At 25.9% G+C, this 27,091-nt stretch overlaps 3 protein-coding genes across 6 annotated transcripts; 2 read left to right on the top strand and 1 right to left on the bottom strand.

Annotated features, from left to right (window-relative positions):
• Window positions 1-1,044: 1,044 nt before the first annotated feature.
• HnRNP-K (Heterogeneous nuclear ribonucleoprotein K) lies at window positions 1,045-27,025 on the bottom strand. Of its 4 annotated transcripts, none has more exons than XM_035091880.1 (12): window positions 26,899-27,025; window positions 15,352-15,400; window positions 13,371-13,474; window positions 13,234-13,290; window positions 12,146-12,189; window positions 10,513-10,585; window positions 10,310-10,420; window positions 4,541-4,669; window positions 4,064-4,439; window positions 3,480-3,637; window positions 3,225-3,394; window positions 1,045-2,634 (listed from the first exon to the last, which is right to left on the bottom strand). In XM_035091880.1, the coding sequence occupies exons 3-12, from the start codon at window positions 13,467-13,469 to the stop codon at window positions 2,607-2,609; spliced, it is 1,245 nt and encodes a 414-aa protein (XP_034947771.1). In that variant the 5' UTR covers window positions 13,470-13,474; window positions 15,352-15,400; window positions 26,899-27,025; the 3' UTR covers window positions 1,045-2,606. The 4 variants fall into 4 exon arrangements, with proteins under 4 accessions (XP_034947771.1, XP_034947772.1, XP_034947773.1 ...); XM_035091881.1 differs by lacking the exon at window positions 26,899-27,025 and adding an exon at window positions 17,602-17,671; XM_035091882.1 differs by lacking the exon at window positions 26,899-27,025 and adding an exon at window positions 16,829-17,140.
• On the top strand, window positions 5,038-6,370 carry LOC118072194 (cytochrome b5-like). Its single transcript, XM_035091886.1, has 2 exons — window positions 5,038-5,281; window positions 5,560-6,370. The coding sequence occupies exon 2, from the start codon at window positions 5,596-5,598 to the stop codon at window positions 5,998-6,000; it is 405 nt and encodes a 134-aa protein (XP_034947777.1). The 5' UTR covers window positions 5,038-5,281; window positions 5,560-5,595; the 3' UTR covers window positions 6,001-6,370.
• LOC118072195 (cytochrome b5-like) lies at window positions 6,680-8,339 on the top strand. The gene is made up of 2 exons (XM_035091887.1): window positions 6,680-6,988; window positions 7,912-8,339. The coding sequence occupies exon 2, from the start codon at window positions 7,918-7,920 to the stop codon at window positions 8,296-8,298; it is 381 nt and encodes a 126-aa protein (XP_034947778.1). The 5' UTR covers window positions 6,680-6,988; window positions 7,912-7,917; the 3' UTR covers window positions 8,299-8,339.
• Window positions 27,026-27,091: the final 66 nt, after the last annotated feature.

Raw genomic sequence — 27,091 nt, forward strand, 5'->3', positions numbered from 1 at the left:
GTTAACATTCTTCCTGAAAAATCAAATGGACATAGAATTTTACACACGAAACCCTTACAACCAATTACTGTACGGGGTTTTATTTTTGATAAAGTTCACGCAAGATATTGCTTTCGATTAAATTAAATAGTACATACACAAGCACACCAACACATATTTGGTATTATTAAATTAGCAAAAGAATATAATATAATACTCAGAAAAAAAAAGGATTATATTGTCTTTGTAGTGACTTGCGTGATGTCAGTCAACTTTTTTCATGGTATCGGTGTACACATATGTTTTTACAAGTACATTGCTCCCTATCGATCGGCAATTTATTTTTAATTACGACTAACTTGATTATTATTATTGCTGTTATTATTATCAATTATAACAATTCATCTCTGAAGAAAAAAAAAATAAATAAGTATTTGACACCGATGCATTGTTCAAACAGTAATTGTTGTTATTATTATTGTAAAATTATAATTTTAATTACACTATTAAAAATAATAGTTATTTAAAAATAAAGCATGATATTAATTGTACAAATAATAGTATAATTTACAACTAAAATATTTCAAGTAATTGTTATTTAAACTGGATATTTAAAAAAAATCATCAAATAGGTTTTTCATAATATAAAAACAATTAGCATTTTTTGTACTTATGTTTATTTGACAAATATGAATTATTAATTACAAATACAAATTATAAACTTTCAGCATGATGTACAATTCTTGTAAGAGTGCTATTATATTTTTTATTGAAAGAATTAATTATTTTAATACACTCAATTGTTTATGATATTTAATATCCCAAATGTTCTTTTCAATGATGCTTACAAAACAATTGTACGATATACACACACGCGCATATATATGTTTCATTTTATAAATTTATTAAATCATTAACATGATAATCATTAGTAATATTTATTCGGAATCTCTTAATCAAATATAGAAAACATCTTGAATACTTTAGTAGTTGGTAAAAAAAAAAAGGAAAATCAATAAAATGCATAACTTAATGAGTTTACAGATGCGTTAGAAAGAAGAATTATTTTTTTTTTTTTTCAACATACACATGTGTGTCGTTAATCGATATTACATGGAATAACATTTTTAATAAAATGCAATTTATCGATAAACTTTAGCCAACGATATACAAATGCCCTTTTTTAATTCCTGAGAATCAAAGAATTATCGCCAAATTAATTAATTATAATTATGCATCAAAATATAAGTTATAATATTTTGTTTATATCTTATGACATAATAATTTTCCCTACATTTAAATTTATTATGAAATTAAATGATTTATCGTTGTTGCTTATTATTATCACTATTGTTATTAGTTTTTTTTTTTAACAATTAATTTTTAATCTAAGTGTCACTACAGTTTTTCTATTTTGGACAATATATCATTTAATTAAGTAATTTAATATCTGTTTAATAATGTCTAAAATACATTTATTTTAACTCAACATTATCACTGATAATCCACTTTTTTAATTTACATATATATACGTATGTGGCCGTACATGTGAAGAACTTACATTTTTAATAATTACAAAAAGATCTTTCGATAATTTAGTATGAATTTTATGCAATAATAATATACCAATATTTTTATTATGTTCTAAAGAAAGTAATTGAAAATAAAATGATATCATTTATATACATGATTACGTGGGAATTATATTATGTCTAACATAAAAAATTATTAACCATAATATTTATGAAAAAATTGGCTTCAAGTTTTTTTTTTTATTTCAATAATTAAATCGTTAATAAATTATTTTAAAATAGTATAGTAGGCCAGCATTTAAATGTAAATATAAATGTCTATAGAATAATTCAATAATACGCAACATCATTTGCATTTTAAGTTTTGATTTAATTCGTTTGCAGGGATCAGGGTTTTTATTCGATTTCTCTTTTATTATTTGACAAACTTCAAGAGTTCGTACTATAATTCGGTGCTCAAACAGAACCTAATGAGGCTCATATCGAAAAAAAAAAAACTAATAAAAAGAAATAAAAATACAATGAAATAAGTGAGATTATAAGACTGTAAATGTCATTAAACTTTTTCATATCTCACTTTATTTTACAATAAAGATCGTAGATATATCAAAAGAAAGGAGAAAACATAGATATTAAAAAATAATAGTAGCAAAAAATATTTATCAGATTGTCAAATGATAGTGATGAGTATAAATATATTTTTTCGTTTTATTATTAGTTGAGTGTAAAAACGAAATAAATTATTTTCACTAAAAAAGTTGCTCTAAAATATGTTTTCATAGTGTAGAATAGAATAGAATATCAAATGTAGTGGAAATTATTTCTGGAATATGCTTTTAGATTAATCGCAATAATGATGACTGTTATAATTCTTTTTTTTTTTTCACTGATCGTTGTTGCGTACATTAGAATTAACGTACATAAACATACAACATGCCCAAGAATTAGATATAATCGTATCTATATGTACGAGTGTATTTGTACAGTAGTATATTATTATGTTTTTTATATATAGCATATGTTTTGTTGAATTCTTAAAAACAAAAGAACTACAAACGCATCTTTGGCTCCCCTCAGTGCATCAGTCGATATTGTTTAGTAATGGTCTGCGTTGTCGTGTACACTGTAACATAAAGTCATTAGTGTAATTAATATAATGTTATATTTATAAAATTATTTATAACAGTAAATAACATATTTATTAGCATAAATTAAAGATTATTTTATATTGTATAGCATGATCAATACGATGATGAAATGAATGGACAACAGCATGGATGATGTGAGTTCCAAAGCACATAGGAGACGTCGACGATTTTTGGGCACCTTTGTAGGATGATTAGTGATTCCTTGTTATCTTTAAAGTAGAACAACAAAATCACTAGTCTTCCATACAACAGAGCTCCATTTACGCACGTCAGATGACAAGATACTTCACTTTTCGTTTTGGATCAAATGGTACTTGATTTCTCACCTTCACTATTGTTGATTAAAAACTGTCATGACATTGATTTGCATAAAAAATGTACATTCATTAGTCTGAAGCATGTAGGATTCGATGATATTAGTATTAAATAGGTATTAATTATATATTAAGAAGTAATAACAATCCATTATTTTTTATTAATAATTAATTTATCAAGCAAAGCTTTGTTAGAAATCATTAACAATATAATATAGCATTAATTATTCTAGAGTTATAAATATAGTTACCTCTGTTGTAACAGGTACTGGGCCATTTGTATTTGATTTGGCGCTCCCGAAATAGTGATTATGCGATCATTACTTCCAGGTAATGGAAGATCTATGGTAATAGAAGCTCCACTATCAGACCTGATTTTTCTGATTCTAGCTCCACCTTTACCAATTATAGCTCCTGCAAGCTAAATAATAAATCATATTTAATATAGCAATCAACATTCGAGAAAATTCTTTTCTTTTTTCTTGAAATCGTATAAAATTACTTACATCTTTAGGAATAGTGACTTGAGTGCTAGTCTTGTTGCCTCCCATATTTCCTTGATTACCTTGATTATTTCCTCCCATTGGTGGTCCACTCATACCTGAATTATTGCCACCTCCGCCGAGTCCATTAGGAGCGTTTCCCTGCATACCCCAGCCACTGTCTACATAAAAAAAAATTTTTCTTTTACTCTTATAATAAAAATATAATTATAAAAGTGATCTAAAAATAAAACCAACTATAATCATGATATATAGTTATACGTGCAAGAATAAATTGTTTAATATATAAATATTATGAAATTATGACTTGTTAGATATAATAAAAAATTACATAATTATTTTATTAACAATCATAGCTATTATAGTTGCATTATTATTACATAAATTATAAAATTTATCTGGTTTATTATTATGAATTTTTAAAGCACCTGCATTTAGTTAGCAACACTATATTTTATTATAATTGAAACTACACGAACTTGATAAAAAAATTAAATCAGAACCGACTAAACCTGTTATTTGAAAGTTTTTTATTTTAGTAAATAATTTCAACTAATTTTTATAGAAGAAATCTATCATAAAATTACCATTATAATTTCCGCCTCCGAATGGTGGTGGTCCACCTCTATTTCCTCCATAGCCACCACCTCTTCCACCATCATAACCTCCACTTCTTGCATTTCCTCCATATCCACGATCTGGAGGTCCACTTGACATTCCACCGCTGTTTCTTGGACCACCTCTTGGTGGTGGTGGAAATCCACGATTCATGTCGGGTGGTCCACCTCTATTATCTCGTCTTGGTGGCATTCCACCTCCGCCACCGCCTCCACGACCACCACCGCCACCATATCCTGGTTTACCACCTTGGCTATCTCTACTTCCATAGCCACCATACTCATCAGCATAATAGTCATCATAGTTGTGTGGATCATAAGGATTATTTATTCCTTTTAGTGGTGACTAATTATAGAAAATACAAAAAATTAAAGATTAATTTTATTAACATTACAAGGAACTCTATTTCGATTTATTTATTAATAAATAAATTAAGTAATATTTACCGTTTTTATTGTAGCAATTAATTCACGAACACATTCCATACATGTTGTTGGTTTTCCACAAATGCTGATAACACGATCGCTACTGTGAGGACAGCAATTCGAATAGATTTTAATCCTAGCTCCTGTTTTCTGTAATGTAAATAGAATTGTTTAGATGAGAATGAGTAATTAAATTGACACAATAAATTATTTTTAATAGTTAATTAACCTATATGCTATTTGTTTCATTACATTACTAACAAGTGTTAGCTTTTTTTTTTTTTTTATTAAAATAATTTGTGATATTTTAAAAAATTAATTCAATAAACTGAAATAAAATGTTCAATAGTAATGTTGGATTTATTATCTTCAAACAAACTGAATCAAGACTAGAACTTTTAACATTTGACAAGAAACAAATTATTAGCATACTTAACACCCCACTATTGATATCACTTTCATTCTATGTTAATCAAGAGTCATTGAATTTTTATAATTTCCTTACGTTGAAATGTGGATGCTCTTAACTTAGTTAACTCAAACAACGACAACTAGTAACACAGTACAGTTAAGGAAATAGTAGACGAGAAAAACAAGAAAATAATTTTATTAGAAAGTTAGAAGTGAAACCCGTTATTTCATTCTCGGTTTCATACAGACATATCTCAAGTTCAAGTGTTAGTCAAAATAAACTTTTCTCATTAGTTAACTTATTTTTCGTCTTTTCACTAAAAAATAGATTAATATATCTATTTAACTAAGGTAATTAAATTATTTTATTACTCACTTTTTTGTTATATTCAATTGAAAAGAATTATATTTAAATCAATATTATTAAATAATATCAAATATTAAATCATAAGATTATGCTACAGCAATAATGAATGAAATTTTTGCATGTCATTGTAGTATCTATTAAAACCTTGTGATAAAAAAGTAATGAGTACTATTTCTTTCGAAAGATTTTGTTATTGAAGATTAAAACTGGGTAATACATCTGATAATCAATAACTACTGTCAGTAATGAATTTTTATTCTAGATTCAAGAGTATTAAAAATCATAATAATTATTCACAATGACAACAGTATACACTAGTGCAGAAGTTGCACGTCATAATAGTGCTAAAGATCTATGGATGATTATTCATGGTGGAGTGTACGATTTAACAAAATTCCTACAAGAACATCCAGGTGGTGAAGAAGTTCTATTAAAGCTTGCTGGAGCTGATGGAACTGAATGCTTTGACGAAATGGGTCATACAACTGAGGCAGTTCAATTACGAGAGACTTTTAAAATAGGAGTTTTAGCAGCTGGAGATAAAGGTGGATCAACTAGTCTAGTATTTGATAAAAAATCACCATCAGTTGATGATGATGATTGGGAATATCAACCACCAGTTAAAGAATCTTCTAATTTAAAGCCACTTTTTATTGGTATTCTTGTTGCTATTTATGCTTTTATATATTATTATTTTCTATAAAATGAATGTAAATTATTGACATTTAATTATTTATCATCAAAGTAGATCAATAAAATACCAAAGTGTATCAAATAAACATGATAAAAAATATTTTGATTAAATAAATCGAATCTTTTTCTAGCTACTACTCTGAATGCATTATATAATTCTTTCAAATATGTATTATACATTAACTATTTTACATATTTTTCTGTTAAAAAAAAAAATAGACAATTAGAAGTGGAAATACCAAAATAACATCGTCATGCTGACGAAGACAATACAGATAGTGAATCATTAATAAAAGTTAAATGATAAACATATATATATATATTTGATTTATAAAAAAAATTTCAAATGTAAGAATTGATAAATGAACTTTAATCAATTATTTTATCAAATTTCTATTCATTCTGATCAATAATGTCAACAAAGTTCCAAAAAGTAAAGTAGATAATTATATGTAATCTTCTTTTACTTGTCAATTTATCAAATGATATTAACAAATTATCATTCCATTTATCAATAAAATTTTGATCTAATTACTTATAGGTATATACTCACTATAGTTTTAAATATTAGAATGAATTTTGAATAAAATTAGTTAAATTTTAAAACAAATATCCATCAACATGATAATCTTTTAAGAATTGTATATAATGTATTCATTTATTTAATCAGTCGTAGTATGATATGGTAGAATTTATCCTCAATGTGAACATAAGATTGGAATACACAGAGTGGGACCGTTGAGAGTGAGTATACACAGTGAAAGAAGAGGGGATCCATAAATATTGTGTGCTAACAGACTATGTACCACGACATTTTATCGTGCGTATAAGTTATTGGATTCACTCGATATATCGTTATTTGTGTGTTAAATAAACTACATATGTCTTTATACTGATTAATTATTCTACACGTTTCCAAGAATTTGATTCTATAAATAATTATTTGATTTGTATTAATCAAACATCAACTGGCAGTATTATCATCTTTAAAACATTCGGTAAGTGAACAGGTTAACACCAGTAGGATTGATGGAAGAATAAACTATTTATATTTATTTTTATGAATATGTTAATTAAATTGTAAAAGAACACACTTTTGATTCACATGCATTAAAACAATGCTAGTGTATGTTCAATTAAAAAATGGTGATAATAATGATGATGATGATGATACCTGTAGCAAGTCTTGTATGTTAATGTGAGAACAATTTCAATTGTTAAGTAGATAATGGAAAAAGAACAATTTTATTTCGATCAATAAAACAAATTTTTTCTTTGTTTGGATAATTTTTAACTACTTTATATATTATCAAACTATGTTTTCAATTAAGTTACTTCACAAGAAGGAAAAAAAATAACCAGTAGTGTACCTACATTTTACATGATTTTTTACTGAATATTATACTAAGTGCATTGTCATCATCGACTGATATATTATTAAGTGATCATAATGATTAAAAAATTATCAATGCCAGAATATGAATTTAATAAATATTATTGATGATAGATTTTGCTTATAGTGATGTTTGATTGAAGGATAAAATATCCCTAGATTTATATAAATAAATATTTTTAAAATCAATAATGATAATATAAAATTCTACATTTCTTAAGTGCAAAAATACAGATGGACTAAGAACGATGCGCACGCGTTATACATGGCCTTATCATCATCATATCCTGGGCATACATATCTTGAAATTTCAATGACGATAAATACGAATTACGCAATTCCATTTGTTATTTATACCATTCGAAGCATTGACTTTATTTTGTATTATTATTGAAAAAAAAAAGCAGTCAAAAATTATCGTATATCTATTTAAAAATTGACCTTTATCGCCATTATAATATAAATAACAATAATAATAATAACACTGTATTATTATTTATAGATTAATCTGTTCTTTTAATCATACAGAAAAGCATGACTGAACTAAAGCAATTTACAAGGAAAGAAGTTGCCGAGACTGACCGAAAATTCACAAGAATAATTATTCACGACAAAGTCTATGATGTTACACAATTTCTTAATGAACATCCAGGTGGTGAGGAAGTTCTTCTTGATCATAAGGGTGTAGATGCATCAGAAGATTTTGATGATGTTGGTCATTCAGCTGATGCTCATGAATTAATGAAAAAATATATGGTTGGTGAAATAATTGATGCAGAAAAAAAGCACAGCCAACCGAAAAAAGGTTGGGTTGCTGGCCAAGAAAAACATGAAGAAGCACCTAAATCTTCATTCACTATGTATGCTGTTGTTGGTATTATTGCAGCATTATTATTTGCTTTATGGTATATGTAACACGAGTCTGTTATTTATATTATAATTGTTTTTTAAAATAGCACAAGTTTGACTTATTTGTAATTTAAAATATTTTTTTTTATAAATTTATGCATAATAATAACATTAAATTACTAAATACAATCAATAATTTTTGAACGTTATAAAATTGTTGATCAATTCATTAATTAAATATTTTCAATAAAGGAATTTGTTAATAAAAAAAAATCTTATTTAAAAATTAAAAATAATTTAGATGAAGGTATGAATATGTGTATAAGTGTAAATGTAGACTTACCTAATATATATAAAATAAATAATAATATCCAAGTATTTATAATATTAATAGTTCAATCAAAAACTGTATTTCAAGCATAACAAGATCAAACTAAATCGCGAGAATCAAGTGTTCACATGACTGATCTAATGTTAACTGACTCGATGTTCTCGTGTATTGCTCTTGTTGTAAACTCAACGCACCCTTGAGCCTGTTTTCTCTTTTGGGCTTGACCATACAGAGAGGGAGAAAAGGCGGGAGAAAAAGTTGATGCTTAATTGAACCAGCACCAGTTGTCGAAACTCGAATTATGATAAAACTATAATTATTTCTTGAATTTTATATTCACTTATTTATTATTAACCCTCTTTACTTCCTATAATTATTTTCTTTTTTAAATAACTAATGTCTAAAAATCAAGTAATAAATGAATTAGAAAAAAAATAAAGAAGCTTTTTGTAAATGGGAAAAAGAAAACTGTATGAAAAATTCCTAGAATTATGAGGAAAAAATATTTTTGAAAATTCCAAAAGTTTCTGTATTTTATTGAAAAGAAGACGTTGAGTTGAAGCTTGTAAGCAGACATTTGTGCACCTGGTGTAGCAGCTGTTAATGCATGTACGTTACCTAGCCCAGCACCTGTTTTAGGTTGCATGTCATACAGTCGAACTCCCATAGCAACACATGTCGCCAAAAGGAAATTCAGGAGCCTCCCTCATATTATAAAAGTATTCTCTGTATATTAGCACATGCTTTTTCTTTGTTACTTTTCTAAACCTTTCATCCTTTTTTTTTCGTTATTGTTATTATTGTTTTGCATTATAATTATAATCACTAGTTACTCCATAAAAGGGAAAATAATAAAATAGCCTAGATAATGGAAACAAAAATTTCAATAAAAAAACTGACAAATTTATGTCATATAGAATTAAATGGCTAATGAATGAACAGCTAAATTCATTGACTAAAATTAAATTAATAAACAATTTAATTTTAATTTATTTAAATAAATTCAGTATTTTCACTATCGGACGTTGAAATATTCAAATATGACAAAAGTACTGAGTTAAATTATTGTTAAAAGATTTAAATATTAAAAGAATTCGAAAGTAGATCAATTAAATTCAATGATCTCGAAAAGTGCATAGCAGAACTAGATAAAGAACTTTAATAATTACTTCAGAAATACAATCCATCTTCAAAAAAAAAAGATGAAAAATTGTCATCAAGAGACTAGTTGGTTTCTATATTTCTTAAATGGCTTGTTTTAAGAATAAAATTAAATTTAGTGAAAATTCACGATGATGTACAGGAAATGAATAAGAGTGCAAGAGACAACAATATCGTGAGAGGAATCAATAAAGTCTCTACTAGACGCGACCTCGAACTGAAGTAATATAAAGCAGTTTGGAGACGTCGCTGAGTGGTGGTGCCACGTCTTTCCATTCTCAGTTCCCCTTCACAACTGACATGCCTGCTCAGCTACTCTTATGCATTCAGGATTTACTCGTGGAAAAGTCGATAAACGCGCTCATCATGTTTCTTCTTTATATTCGCATTTTATTCTATGACCTACCTCACACGTCATTAATATTCATATGTAACAATTAAATTATAAGAAATGATAATCTAACAAATCTTTCAGTTTATTGATTTAATTATATTATTAATTAAATAGAAAAGCAGGCTGTCTAATTGTTGCTTTTATTAATATAGTGTGAATTGAATTTAAAAATAAATCAATTAAGTACTTACCTCACGAAGCTCTTTAATTTTTAAGCCACCCTTTCCAATAACACATCCAGCTTGACTTTGATGAACAAGCATACGAATATCAATTTCATCACTTCCATGTTTAGTTCCATTCTAAAAATTGAAATCAATTATCGACATTAGTTTATTTCTATTAGCTTGAATTTTAATAATAAATTGTTGATAATAATAAAATAAATAATTACCTCTTCAAGATTGGGCACAACTTTATTAAGAACCTGAAGAACAGTATCCAAATCCGAACTGATGGTAAGAACTCTAAAAACAAAGAAAAATTCAATGATAATCTTATATTTACAAATAAAGTTCACAATGTAAAATATATTTATATTTATTAAAGATGATTATTATTGTTATCTAATTGAAATAAGTTAGCATTTCTTCATTTCTTATTGAAAAATTAATAAACCTTTAGGAAGGTAAACCTGTTAAAGATGAACCCATCAAATGTTTTTAATAACATTTTTATGATCAAAAAATTTAATTCAACATGAATTTTTTTTTTTTTTTTTTTACTAATACTCCAAACCTTTGGTTTTGTTTTAAAAAAAAAAAAATTGATAATTAAATTTATTAGCATCATTCTATACATGAATATGATGCATAGTAAAATAATATTATTATAGTTAATTGAAATTCAATTATAAATAATTGTTATGATAATGAGTTATTTGTATATATTACTTTAGCTATTAATTAATAACTGAAACTTTGTATTAAATATTGTCATTGGATCGGCTAGAACGATAAATATAATCACTTTGAGTAAATATTTAGGAGATGATAATAGTGCTAATAAGATGTATACAGCTTGCAATGATTAATAATAGTAATATTAATTATAATAATGATAATAATAATAATAATTGATCATTTATACTGGAGTTGCGATGAGGTAGTTTTCTTTCATATTTTGTATGTGTTAAAATTGGTGTATTTTGGCTGGGTCCTGTGTACCTTGAATGATGTCATTTCCACTCTAAGGATCTGCAAAAAAATTTCCTCAACGCGACACACACATTTTTTTTATCGTCGTACTCTTTCAAATTTTTTAAATTTGATCAATAATTATATCAAATCAAGCGTCACGATATTGGTACTATGTACTTAGTCATGAAATTGAAATGAATTCAAACACTAAAAGTATAAAAGAAATGTAAATAAATAAATAAATAGTTATAATTAAGATATTAATTAATATTAATAAAGTTTTTAAAATGGTTTAGATCAAGTACCAGAGTTAAAAAGTCATTCAATTATTTTCAAATAAATTATCGTGAAAATGTAAAATGACTTCAACAATAAAATAATAAAATTATTATAAACTCAATTAATATTTTAATAATAATAATTAAAAAAAAACAATTGAATAATTTAGAAATCTCTTTATAAGAATAAAAATAAATGATAGCTTGATAATTATTATAGATAGTTAATATTTATAAATTATTTTTCTAAAATTAATACACTACGTTACTCCCATAAAATGTTACATACTTTAAAATATGAACTTATATTTATTAGATTAGACATGTTATATGAATGATATAACAAAGTAATTGTTGATGATTGTAATGATAAATTGAATAAATATTATGATGAATTTATGATGAACAAGTAATGAATGAATAAAAGTATATTAAAGAAGCTAGAAATAGATAATGTAGAAGCAGAAGGAAAGAAGATATAAATGAAATTAAAAAGTTTTTGTAAAAAAAAAAAAAAATGATGAGTTAGGAACCCTAAATCTGAATGGTATCGTAATTAAAGACAACGAAGAGAGTATTAAGACATTAATTAGTTGGTATTTGGCATTACCGTTCGGGTCCGGGGCAATCGGGTACAATGATTGAGGCTTTGTACTGTTGGGCCGTGATGGTTGGTGGTTCATTGGTGGTTGGTTGTTGTCGATTGTTGGTGGGGTAGTTGGTGGTCCACACAATTGCCGATCGCGCGTTGGGGTCCGTCGTTCCGGGCAGGGCAACCGGCAGGGCAACGACGAACAAGACAACGCCAGGGCAACACCAGGGGGGCAACGCCGGGGTTGGGGCAGGGCCAGGGCACAAACCATTAACCAAGTTAGACCTCACAATATTTTTGTGTTACTCTTCAATATCGAGACTAATGTTTCGATATTGTTATTAGATTTAAACTTTCTTTTATCCTTTTTATAAATAATTATTTAACCTTCTTTAGTGCCTTATGCCCTTATGCTATTCTCTAGAGTCTAGACTAGAGTTTAGGGTGTCTTGACGTCGCGACAACGACGACGACTACCATTTTTCTAAATACTTATCATCAACATCACCTTAAATCTATATTTTTTTCTCATTTAAATTTATTTATTATTAATTATTCATTGATAATAGGTATTTTTCATTTATCATTTTAAATGATTCATTTATGATAACACTAATATTCAAATGGTTAGTGACTTCTACTTATTTTGTAGAGAATAAATAAGAGTACAAGGTGACGTGTTTTAATATTACTATTTTTTTTTTTTTAAATATCTTATTATCTTTGATTGATATCGGCATTTTTTTTTACTTTATTTATGCTATTTAGATTTATTTGTGTATTAATGTTGTAAATTAATAATTGTTCAAAATTGATTGTATATTTATAAATTATTTCACGGTTGAAAATAATTATTTTACTAATTAAATACTCTAATTGTTGAAAAAATTAATATTAAAATGGTAAATTTGATAAAAATAATTTTCTTTTGTATTTATTTTTAATTAAATAAAAGTACGAAGTTAAAAAAATAATGCCGAACAAAATACAATAAATAAATAAATTATTTCACTGTTTGTAATTGAAAAAGTTTAGTATTGAATAAAATGAATTTTTTTTTTTTTTTTGAAAATATTCCTTTGATTTAGAAATCAAGAAAAGCATACCTGACTACGAAGATTTGTTATATTTTGTCCCCCTTTTCCAATAATGGATCCAGCAACCTGAAATAAAAATAATTAATTAGTCTATTTTCAAATAATCATCATATCATAAATTAATGTCTGCTAAAGTTTGTACTTACTTTACTTGGAATAAGAAGTCGCAGTTCATCATCACCTTGACGATAACGTTTATGGGGGGTCATTGGACCCCCGCCCATCGCGTCAGCTTCTCTCTTCATTATGTCTGAAACAAATTGAATTAATTATTATTTGGAATTTTCTTTTTATAGAAATGTTTTTAATTAACAATTAAAGACCTCGCTATAAAAGTTTAGGGTCAGTAATTATATTAAGTTTTCATTACTTTCAAACTTTATAACTCCAAACATTATATTGAATATTTTTTAAATATATTTAATTAAATTAATCTTTTTTATTATTATTTTAATTTATAAACAATTAATATTAATTAATGTTTTATCTTTTTGTACTTTTTAAAAGTTAATAATGTTAAATTTATTTCAATATTTATTAAAAATATAAAATAGATATTATAAATAATTGATTGAAAATTACACAAAAGTAAAATTTAACGTGGAAAAATACTAAGAGCGATTGTTATTAAGTTCGTGACATAAGGGTGGCGTGTCTGAAATGAGTGTATTTGATAAGGTAGACTGTAGGGGTGAGTTTAGACAATGAATTGCGACAACCGATGAGTGAAAAAAAAAATGCAAAATGGGATAAAAAACGAATTGATGGAAACATAGAAAAGAGAAGGGCAAAACAAGTCGCCAACTAGTCTAGGGATATATAAGCGTGAGGCGCCATCAAGTCGTGTTTGAATAATATACAGAAAAAAGAGATGTGGCGTCACATGCAATGCATACCTATACTGTAATTACTTAAATCAATATGTGATTTTTCGGATTTATTATTTATTTTATTATATTAATGGAATATTTTATTTTCATATTAATGTTAACTCCATTTGTTATAAAAAAATCATAAAGCTTTATTATCTTTCAATCTGTTAATTATGAACTAATATATTTGTCTTTGGCATTATGTGACCTAAGCTTAGAATTAATTCTATTGAGTCTGTTTTTCTTTAAATAAATAAATAATTAAGTAAAGTATAATTAATAAATATGGTTATAAGAAATAGTCATTTTTTTTAATTAAAAAAAAAATATGTATGGAAAAAACTAGACAAATAAGTATTTAAAATAAATAACTTTTTCCATATAAAATATTTCTTATTTAACTTTTGTGGTTTTTTTTTGTTTCTTGCTGTTTTATTTTTTTTTATGTATCCGTGGTCCTAGTTTGGCTTATATTGTTGGGCGTGAGCAATTGTTTAAAATAAATAAATTAATATAAATAAAATTTATCAAGTAAACAATTTATAATTTTTTTATACTAAATTTAAACAGCCTATTTATTGATTTATTTTTTTAATACAAACTTATTGCTGTATTATTTCTTTCTCATGCTAATATTATTATTACCGATCTGTGGCCTTTGTCTGGCTTTGCTGTTGGGCCTATGTAAATGTTTAATAAATAAATAAATAATAAACAACTTCATTAACAACATAAATTTAATAACTACTATTAAAGAAATAAAATTGAAAGTTTAGTTCAAAATATCGACCAACTTTGTCAATCAATTATTTAAGCATATAGTAATTAAGTAAACAATCATGTTAATTATTTTAAAATAACTTTAGTTAATAATTAACTTGTATGAAATGAATATTAATGTAATTGACTTAATTAAAAATTAAATATAATAAATTAATTTTTATATATGAACTCTAACCTATTATAAAGATTATTGTATCTCATTAATTCAAGTGAACTCAATCGAAGAAATTAAAGTTTTAAATAAAATCCACTTAAAATTAATATAAACAACAGAGATGTATTGCATGTATTGGATAAATTCCATGTATAAATAAATCTATCAATTATACAGAGTACCTTGCTAAACACACTCACTTGAAATTACTTCATTCATAAAATTTAGTCTTTTACACACAATTGTGCTATTTTTTCCCCTGATATAAAGTGAGATAAAAATTTTTATCTTTACTTGAAATAAAGTGTTGAAACTTACCAGCAATGGTGCTTGCTTTTCTCTACCGTCAAAAATCAATCCGTCAACCCTAAAAAATAACAAAAAAATTATTTCAATATTAACGAATATTTTTATTTAAAATTTTCATCAAATTATTAATAATAAAAACAAAAAATACTAAAGATAATTGAAGGATTAATGATGCAAAAAAATTATATTTAATCTAAACATTCAATATTTCATAAATATTATCTATTTAACAGGAAGTTTTACGTAAGATGAGAATGGTTTCATTGAAATTGAAAATTTGAATGTATATCATCTATCTATGCAACGAATCAACATGAATAGAAATTAATAGGTTTTAGATCATCAAATATCTAGATCAATCATAATCTAGTCTGTTCCATTATTTATACAGCATTAATGAAAAATCCAATTCTTTACATCCTTTCTTTCTCTTTTGCTCTGAAATGATAACTAATCAGTAAATTTATTTATTCTTCAAAGAAAAAAAAGGTTATAACAATAATACTAAAACACTACTAAATCATCTTGTTTCATTTTCCATAAAATTTTAAAAATGACACTCGAATTTTTGAATATTGTATAAAAAGAAAGTATTTCATCACAATAATCTATATCATTTATTAGTATAAAATCCAGGTATGAAGAAATTGTTTGAATAAAATAATATTCTGTTGTATAAATCAATAAATAAAATTTTGGAAAGAGTCTCAAATTAATTAATTAAATACTTTTATCTTACAAGAGGGGTACCAAGGTTATGACTCATGGATTTCGTCCAATTTTACTGATGTTGTAGGAAAGTGTTTCATCAATACATACGCAAAGCAGCAAAATGCCACTTGTAATAATTAACAATAATTAAGTGTATTAAAAATTGAGATTAGAAATAATTTAATGATCTATTAACAATCAGTTCTATATCAAAGTACTGTGTAGTTGTGTTAAATAAACCAAAAGAGGTTGACTAGTGTCAGAAGATGTTAATAAAAATTTAAAAAAAAGTCAAAGTTTTCTTTTCCTCATTCTCAACTTTTCTGTAATACTATCAGATTACAAAGATAATGGATTTGCTCATTTTTCGACGAATAACAAGATGAGACAATCAATATAAAAAAAAAAATCAAAACATTAAGATGAAAATAAATTTCCTTCATATTACTATGTCATCTTATCAATAATTTAGAAGCAATAAATTTGAAATGATTTTCAAATAATATTCAATGAATACAAAACAATTAGTTCTCTTTTAATGAAACAAAAAAAAAAATATTTTTGATGATTAAAATAAATGATTGAAATCAGTGTATAATGAAATGGCACAGGATGATGATAATCGATCATAATATCTGATTGATATAAAGAAAAAAAGAATATATATTTTATTACGATTAAAATACGTGGTTGACTGAATTACCGCAGTGCGGTGATAGTGGTAAAGCCAAAGTATCAGTAGAGGTTATACAGGTAGAGGTATAAGCTCACTCACCAAAGCACTTTAAATCTCTTACAACATTATCAAATAACTATATTTTCTCTTGAATTTGAACAATGATTAATTCTAATATTTTATCAATTCACAGTCTACTCAATAAATTCACTTACAAGTGAATAAAAATATCTACTTATTTAAATTTCATATAAAACACGTATAAATGCAAATAGATAAGCTCTTTTGAGATACTAAAGATGAATTATGAAGGGTATTTTCCAGTTGAACACGTTAAAATATACATGACTAAATGTAACGCGCGCGTATTATACTGATAGACATATTGATCAGCTGATGATCTGGTGAATACTGAACCACTTCGAGGAAATCGTGGAATTCACCCCTTATTGTGTTATGCTACACGCATGCGCATTACTTCGTCTAACATTTACCGACCTCATTGCTCTCAACTGACTTTCTACATATCTGTTTTTCTTCATTGCTTACACAATTTGTCAATAATAATTGATTTAAATAAAAGAAAAAGACAGAAAAAAAACATCAACTTATTTTTCATATAAAAATTATATCATTCTTATGACAATTGACAAGAAAAAAAATATCAAGACTTTAATGCAATGTTATATCTTTTTTTTTTATTCATCATATTTCAAAACAGTTATGTAAAGAATCATAAATTGATAAAACTGTCAATTTTAAAAGTATAATAAATATACGATTAATTATTACAAATTGTACAGATGAAGAAAATAAATAAAAGACAGTCATAGAAGGAGGATAAAAAATTTAATTAATGCGCATCGACTTACCAATTCCGAAGGTATGTTTTCTCTGGTTGAAGAAAAACCTCTGGCGATTATTTTATTTGCAATTTTCTTAAATACTTATTTAAACAATTTTTTTTTTCTCTTCAGCGTGAACGCGTCTTGAACTTGAACAGTTAATTTTATTCCTGCAAACAAACGAGGCGCGAAATCCGTTAGAAATGTATTATTCGTTGCACTTTCTAAACAGGTATCAGAACTTGCGTATTAGATCTTGTGACAATTAACTTTTACGGAATAAGGAAAAAAAAAAATGTATAACAATATGACAAACTTAAATATATATTTAATTTCCTTTTTTTTTGGAATTTATTTTAATAAAAAATATTATTATTATTAATTTATTAAAAAATAAAAACAGAAAAAATTTGCCAATGTTTGTTTATATAAAGAAGTGAAAGATTTGTTAACAGTTAAATGATCCATACATCAACTAAAGTTCTGTTTATAAAACTATCTCTAATGAATAAAAGTGCTAATGAATGTGCTAACTATATTCAAAGATGAATGATATTAAAAGTGAGATAAATAGTTGTAAAAATCATTGAAGCAATAGCAAGTTTTTCTTACAGAAAAAAAGAAATCCAACATGAAATGAAAGATATACACAGGGTAAAGTGACGCGTAATCACAAAGGAAATAGAACAAGTAAAGATGAAGAAGTCACGTATGAAGAAAGAAAGACGATTTTGTCTCGAGTTCTTCACTTGTTGTGATCCACGACCCGTTTGTGGGTCTAAATGGCCTCGAACTGGTCTCTTATCCCTTAGATCGCCCAATCAAAAAACCGGCAGCAAAATGAACGTTTATTGGTCAACTTACGGCCACCCTAGAAGCTCGGATTGGACAAACTCAATATCACCCTGGGTTACCATTTACATCAACAATCTAAACGGTCGATATTATTATACTTGTTTTACGTGTCCTCAACTTTATATTTGCTATACTTGATACACGCTGTTAAACTTTAGGATGTGCAAGGGCGAAAGTAAAGATGAGGTGAAAACAAAAGGCTCCAAGGAATAAGCCAAAGTTTATTTTCAATAATTATCTCTAATCAAATCTAAAAAAGAAACAGGTCTCGATGAACTTCCCATTCATTGAAATCTGTTATTTTACCATCTTTTGATTTTTTTGTTTACAACAAATTGCTATTGTTATAAACAATATATAATTATTTAGAATCATTAGCAACCATATAATATTAATATTGAGTTCAGTTTCCAAAAATATTAATTACTCAATAAGTAGAATCTATTTCAAATGTCTTCTATATTCAACTTATTTTACAATATTTTTGTTATAAATAAACAATAGCTGGACTGAATTTGTTTAAACTCTTTTTCACATCTTCTTTATTGTATCATCTTTCAAATGAAATTTATCTGGGGTTGATATCTTCAGTGGTTCTCGAGATATCGAAAAAAAACCTGACACACGTACGTTCAAATGTACGTACGTACATTTTTAAACCTTCTAATATGCTTGTTAAATGTCTCAAAACGTAAAGATATGACAAATTTATGAATTGTAAAAATCAATCACTTCTTAATGCGAATTTGTTAATTATAAACCATAAAAAAGGGTGTTGACCTTTGGGACCAGACTGATAATTTTGTTAGGAAAAATGACATTAGACTTTAATGCTTCCCTGAATGTTCAAGAAACCGACACATCTTTCGGTGATTATGATTTGAATTATGATGATAAATTGATTCCTTTTTTAGTTTTCAAAAAAAAATTTTAAAAAATGAAATGACATTATTAAGGAAATCTATGAGTATAATAAAAGATGTAAATGAAATGGAGACGTCATTGTGAAGGATTTTGCAATTTGTCAGGAAAAAAGATTTTCAAACCATTCAAATGAATGTACACAATAATAATCGTTGAAAGATTTAATAGCATTAGTTATTTGATACTATCAATAATGTCAACTGAATTAATTTCTCGATAAAATTTGAAAAAATTTATTAGCTGTAATTTTTTTTATTTTTTGATGAAACTATAAAACTGTTATATTTACTTTATTACATGAATATTTAATAAAAATTCTACTTTCAAGTTTTAGAATAATTATTTTCCTATGAATAGAAAATAGATTATTTATCATTTCAAACTGAAACTAGAATTCTACTGATTGAGAATAAAATATGAGCATAGTTTTATTTATTTATCTAGTACAGAAAATAATAAATGCTATTTTTTGAAGGATAAATTCAAGAAAAATAGTTTGAATTTTATTTACTTGAGTTACCTACCATCAACAAATTTATCAATTATTATGTTGTATTTCTTTACTTTTGCATTGTTGAAGCTTTGACAAGTCTTTATTGATTATCAGGGGATTAGATAATTTCAAAAAAAAAAAAAATTTACTACATAAAAAAATAAGTAAAAAGTTGAAAATATGTTGAATTAATAAGAAGAAGAAAGAAAAGTATCCTTTGAATACCTGTACCAAAAACTCAAGACACACTTTGAATTTGAGAAGCCTCTTTAGTTTTGTTTTTTTTATCTCTTATGAACTCATTCATTCTTATCTCGAAAATTAGAATTTTTTTGTTCTAAATCTAGACCACAAATAGATTTTTTTTATTATTCAAATTAATTTTGGAGTAAAAAAAAATGACAAATTATTAAATCAATCAGTTAAGAACTAAAGAAATACGACATTGGTTTCAAATATTTTTTTTTTTTTTTACATTTTTCGATAATTAATATGACTATTATTTATACTGAATAATCAGTCTAGAATTTAAAAAGAATGTTCGAATTATTAGGAATGAAAAATTAATTTTATCAGTTACTTTACAATAAATAAATTGAAATAAAAAATGAAGTTATATTTTTTCCATTTTACAGAGGGTAAATATAAAAGAAAAAAATTCACTGTAAAAATTTGTAATTTAAAGCAAAAATTACTTAGAAACTTCACGAAGAGTTTTTTTCATTAAAACTCATTTTTTTCAGCTTCATAATATAAAAATAAAAACCAAATGAGAACAAGATGGTTTCTAAAAGTAAGACAATTTTTAAAAAATTTCAACTTATTTTTGTATTTAAAAAAAAAAAACTGTTAGTTACTATCTTTTCTATGGTATTAATAATTTTTAAAATAAATTATACAAGCTAAGCTAAAAAAAAAAGCTTCAATTGAAACAAATCTAAAAGTATTTATAGAAATGCAATTGTGTCCCGGTTTCCATGCCTAAAACTATAACTTACCTAGAATAAAAAAAAATTTCCTATAATATTTAGAAATGGAGGTCTCAAGCTAAGCATAATATATTCGATATATACAAAATATATAGCATGTAAATCTTGAGATATTATAAAAGACCATTAATATTTTAGAGTGATACGTTCGACCATTGATCGATGTCTTTACCTACATAATTGATACTTTACGGCTGGTTTACGTGGTTGTGCATTCTTCGACCGCAATACACCATCTAATAATCCATCTAAAATAATGGCAAAATTGTCTACCTATAGATATAATGAATACTTTCTAGAAGGATAATTTTCAACTATCGACGATTATTCAACTTTTTATGTAATTTCTATATGCCATTCTTAATTATATTAAAAAAGAAAAGAATAATTCTAAAGCCAACAAAAAGTAATTGAACATTAGACAAAGCATCTTGCAATAGAAGTGATGAGAGTACTTGTAATACTCGTATGAGTAGTAACTGCAGGCATCAAAAAAGCTTGGCAGCAGTTGTTGAGGGTGGAAACTTTGAGCGAGGGTTTCTCTCTGCAATTACGTGGCGAGCGACGTGCGAAGATAGACATGAAGAAGGGGAGAGGTAGTATGTAAAGACCAGTAGAATACGTAAGACCATGTAGGGGAGAAACGTAAAAGGAGATACCGTTTCGCGAGAGAATAGTAAACTACTGTGGGGACAACGCATCTGTCCGAGCATATTTAATGATTGTTATATAGTGAATCTAAAATTTTTATTGCAAAGCTGACTGGTTATTTAAACTTTTTCTTTCCATTTATTTTATGAAAGAATATTTTATTATAAAACATATTATATCTATGCCTAATATGATTATTCATATTTCAAAGGTAGTTTTATAACTGAAACTTTTAAACTAACTTTTTTTTTATTCATTTATTTATTTATAAATATTTGTTGCTTTGAATATAAAACCGAATAATTAATATTGAGCTCAATATTAATCCTTTGAAGATTAATGTAACATTTTCTTAATAAATTAACAATAATAACGGCATGATTAATATAATGACAACAAGCAATAATTGATAATAATAGTGACAATTTAAAAGTAATAAAAATAATTAATTTATAATTATTCATTATTATTAGAATATATTACGCGCATAAATTGCGTGACGATGATTAAATGATAATTTAAATTTTTTAATTAATAACGAAAAAGTCATTCGATTATTGACCAACTTCATATGTCATGTAAATTCATAAATAAAATTAATATTTAACCATTTAAATATTTTCAAATTTCAAAAAATACATGTTTTTCATATGCCTCAATTGATTTCTTATTAAAACAATTTTAAGATATTGGGGAATTAAAATTTCATTTTAAACTCTTCAATTATTTATATTTTTTTATGTTTCCACTTTTATAAAAATGAATAGTAATATTTGCAATATTGAAATTTTAATAAAATGAATGAAAGAAAAAAAAAAAGAAATATCGTGTTAAAATGAGTGTTCATCTTAAGAGATAATACAAAAATTAATTAATTTCAAAAGTAATGAAGTGGTCAAAAAATATAAAATTACAAAGTCAGATTGACTTAATCGTCAAACTTATAACGCTGTTTTTTGAATATCAAGTTGTCGCCAATGCGACATCCCTACTGCTTGGCTTTGTCAGCCCTTATTTTTTCTACCTACTCTCACCTGCTTTGCCGCACGCTATCTTCAATAATTCAACCATGGATCTATCTTATACCACCCATTTGCTGGTTTGGCTTTTATTATATTTCCCGTTGTACAGTAAAAAAAATAAGACAAAAGAATTGACGTCTATATATATATATATATATATATATATATATATATACATATGTTAACTTTTTAATTCAACTATAAAACTAAATTTCCCATAAATAATCATTTCGACATTTCACTAGAAAAAAAAACATTCATCAAAAATACATGCAATCAATACATCAATTTTACAAATCTAGACCATTTAATTATTTTATAGTTCAATAATTTAGAATCAATCAATAAATAGTTATGCTTTACTGAGTCTATAAAAAAAACTATTAATCCAGAATTGTCGTAGAATATTATTATAATCAAAACTTTACATCACTTATTCATATTTAATAATAAACTACTCACACAATATATAAACTCATATTTTTTTCAAATCTTAACTGCGCATTTAATTAATTATGTATAAACATAATCATTAAAATAAATAAAAACTATTGACAACTAATCACAAAAAAAAAAATATCCATATTAAAATGATTGAATCCTGCCGATGAATTTACATAAACATATAAAGTTAGTAAATAATCGATTTATGTCGAAAAAAGTGAGTGAATTTTTCCTTATTAGTTAAAAAATTCAAATTATCACCAAATCATCATCGGCATCCATTTTTTTAAATTGATCTGAAAGATCATATTTTTATAAAGAGATTTTTTACCACATTGTTCAAGAGAAATAATTAATTGAAGTGATATCAAAATACGTGAGCTTTTATGGTTATCTTTATCCAATTTCACCGGAAGTTAATGATTTATTAACAATTTATTTAAGTTAAATTTCAACATGATTCTCATTAATAGTTGTTGCATTGAATTTATAAATTATCATTACAAATCATACATACATACTATGCAGAAAGTTGTTTGATATATTAAAAAAAAAATAGTTATAATTATTTTGACTACCAATATGTAAATGCTAAACTACCTTAATAGAATTATTATATAAAACATTAAATATCAATCAATTATTTAAAACTAATAGTGTGAAATAAATAAGAAAATAGCATAAACATATTTCTCACGCATCTCTAATGATTAAATAACAAATAAATAGTATGGAGCAACAAGATCCTTCGCATTTAGAATAGGTTAAAAAAATATTATTTGTAGATTGGATAACAAAATTCATGTTTACTATTGAAAGGGTAAAATTAAGAATGAAGAGAATGAAGGAGAGTCTTGAAGTATTAGAAAAGGAATGAGATAGGAATATAAATATTTAAAGAATGAGAGAAAAAAAGGACATTCCTTTTTAAGGAATACAGTAAAGAGAGACTACAGCTGTTGCAATTGCCTTGTGCAACTGCATTAATGACTTGTGAAGTGACCTTGTGAATTCCTGAACGTCTCCCTTCCTTTTATTTCTTGACATACTCTAACTCTCTTGTGCTTAGATTCATACAACGACATCACTGTACGCACTTGTAATGTATGTACATATATAAATCAACCAAGTTTATCAACATCGTGTGTAGGTCGAGAAAACTACATTAACAACATAACCTATGTATTGCACACGTGTTTAAAAAGATTAAGTAATGAGTTTAACAAAAAGGCAATAGTTATATATGTCGCGCGCTATCCACGTGCTATGCTACTATTAACTCCAACTACTACATGAGTTAATGGCATTTTTCTCAGAATTTTTATTCACCTCACGCATCGTTATTATGATGAATTTTCTTTAGTAGTGAAAATGTTTGAAACATTAACTTTGCTTGCAGCTTCGTTTGCCCTTTCCTCACCATCACCACTACGTAAGCTGATATCCCGTAATAGTTGACTTTAAATGTGTATACAAGTGCATCGTAATCACGACTTTTGTTAGTCTAGTAGATCCGATAAAAAATACTTTTTTGGTATTGAACAAATAAACCAGTTGATAAAAAATTAGAATTAGATAAGTATTATTGAATATTTTTAATTAATTTTTATGCTAACGACGTTATTTTTTTTTTTTAAATATCAAAAAAAATTTTGATATGAAAGCTTTTATGTAAAAAATTAAATTAGTTATTAATAGGTGATTTAATTGGGATTTTAACTTTAGAAATTGGCTGCTCAATTAATTTGAAAATATTTCAGAACGATTTTATTTAATAATAAAATCAAAATTTTTGATAGTCGATTTTTATTTGTGCTCAATTATTTTTAATATTAATTAATTATCTGAGTATTAGTTCATTCTAGTGTTTTATTGAGGATATAATTTTTTTTTTTTAAGAAAATACGAATTTTCTCAGAATTATTCTAATATCACTTTGTATTTAACCTTATCATAATCTTGAACGAAATATCAGTATACGTTTTTCAAAAAAAATTTCTTTAAATTCGATAAAATATTTATTTTTAATGTTGAAAGACGGTAATTTTTTTTAAGCATTAATTAATTTAAATTATTTATTTATGTTTATGATAAATATTTTTTAAAAACTTCAACACTATTAAATTATTTTAGTAAAAAAATATTTATATTTACATAAGTGATAATTGTGATTTAATCGGTCTACTTAAGATCTTGAAAATCAATTATTTCTTCGAGATAGTAGAAAATGTTAATGATGCAAATTTAAAAGCTTGAATTTAAAGTTAGATATCAATGTCTTCCATTTTATTCATAAAATTAAGTTCAATAATGACCAAACTTTACATCAGGAAAAGATTTTTCTTCCAATAAAAGCTAATCTTGGGCGTAAATATCATTTCTAAGTTTTTTGTTCTCTCGTTGGAATTCTATTTTCCCAGAACTACACAGGAAAGAGTAAATAAAGTTGAAAAACTGCAAAGATATTTTCTTAGTAAGCAGTGCAATAGTTTGATAAATAATAATCAATATAAATAAAAATAAAAATAATTCTTTTAAAAATGATGGCATCTAGAACTCTTAGCAAAAAGCATGCAGGATGTTTTTCGAATCGAAAGAGAAAAAAAAAAAATTACAAAGATCGGAAAAATCGATTCATTTTTAATTCGCAATTATCCAAGAAAGAGTATATGACAAAGTCATGAAGCCTTCGATCGTACATTCAATAGGTACTTTATATAGATATATAATATCTCTTGAACTTTCACATGGGTACCGGACATATAATGTTTGCAGGCATACAAGTTCAAAGTTTTGTGATGGCAACCGCGTGACGATTTGTTGTCGTGGTAACGCTTTGTTGTACCGTCGCGACGCAGTACGTCGAACCACGTCGAACAAAGAGCAATACGAGGAAAAAAAGCCTTGATCGTAATATCAAAGTGCAATTGTCAAATAAACTATAATATAATTAACATTCTTCGATTTGACCATAATTTATTCATCAATACTCATTGTCATTCATTCTGTAATATATATCATAATTAAATTAATAAAAAGAATAAATATGTCAAATACTCCAATACAAGGAGTATACCTACTTAGAAGTGAGTACATAATCATTTCAAATGCAGTTTCATATCAATTAGTCATCGATTGGTTAATCCGTAATCAACCACATACATACATCTAAAACAATGGAAAAACGTATAGGCATATAAGAACAAAGTTACCATTGACTTTTTTTTTTGTATTGAAAAATTACTACTAGTGAATACTATTTTTTGTATATTACTAATTAAAATAAATTAATAAAATAATTTCTGATAATAAACTTACGTGAATTTGCTAAAAGTGATGAAATAATATAATGGATTTATAAAAGATAAATTATTTAGTTATGTTGACCTCATACGCAAAGTTTATCACAGATAATCTGTATAGTAGTAATTTACTCGAAGCATCTAGCCTACAACGAACAATTGAACCGTTGTCGGTTCAATAATGCTTTATGAACACATATTTTTTTCTCATATTTTTTCTTTTTGAGTCAAGAAAATAGATTAAAAGAAGATAGCAATAAAGCGTCCAGTCATGGCCGGCAGCTTACGTTGATTTATGTACTATACAAGTAATTTAATTTCACATATAATTTCATTTTTTTGGAATTGAATCATTGTTGTTGATACGTTTGATTAAATTAGGAACAAGATAAAAAAAAAAAGAACTCATTAATTGTAAATAACAGTGATGAAAAAAAAAAAAAGAACAAAGGGCAGAGCAAGGACACTGATTGTGAGATGAAATAACGCTTTTACCACGCGAACGAAAGAGGGCTGGTCAAGCGCAATGAAAGAAACTAACCCCTAAATCACTCCATAATTTTGAGTCACTCGGTATTGAGTTATTTTGGCAGAAGAGTAATGAAAATTTTATTTAAAATTATATAGATACATGTAATACTTACTTTAAATGAACATCAGAAGTTAAAACACAATAATTCTACACTATTTTTTACGCACAAAAACATAAAACTTTCAACAGCAATCACAATGCAATGGCGAACCACAAAATGCGTTTCAATTGGCTTGGTATATATGTCTCCGGCTGTTGTTTGATACACTGAGGACATCTGCCGGGAATTTTGAAAACTTATACAT

This window comes from Chelonus insularis, unplaced genomic scaffold (assembly GCF_013357705.1).
Source record: "Chelonus insularis isolate UGA/USDA-ARS -01 unplaced genomic scaffold, ASM1335770v1 contig_88_pilon, whole genome shotgun sequence".
Classification (NCBI taxonomy): domain Eukaryota; kingdom Metazoa; phylum Arthropoda; class Insecta; order Hymenoptera; family Braconidae; genus Chelonus; species Chelonus insularis.

Bases quoted from the DNA above. Each gene is read 5' to 3' on its own strand.
- LOC118072194 (XM_035091886.1), top strand. From the start codon at position 5,596: ATGACAACAGTATACACTAGTGCAGAAGTTGCACGTCATAATAGTGCT.
- LOC118072195 (XM_035091887.1), top strand. From the start codon at position 7,918: ATGACTGAACTAAAGCAATTTACAAGGAAAGAAGTTGCCGAGACTGAC.
- HnRNP-K (XM_035091880.1), bottom strand. From the start codon at position 13,469: ATGAAGAGAGAAGCTGACGCGATGGGCGGGGGTCCAATGACCCCCCAT. The intron at 3,638-4,063 runs GTAATTTTATGA...TTTTTTATGTAG, and splicing joins CGGAGGCGGAAATTATAATG to ACAGTGGCTGGGGTATGCAG. The intron at 2,635-3,224 runs GTAACTATATTT...TTTATGTTACAG, and splicing joins CAGTACCTGTTACAACAGAG to TGTACACGACAACGCAGACC.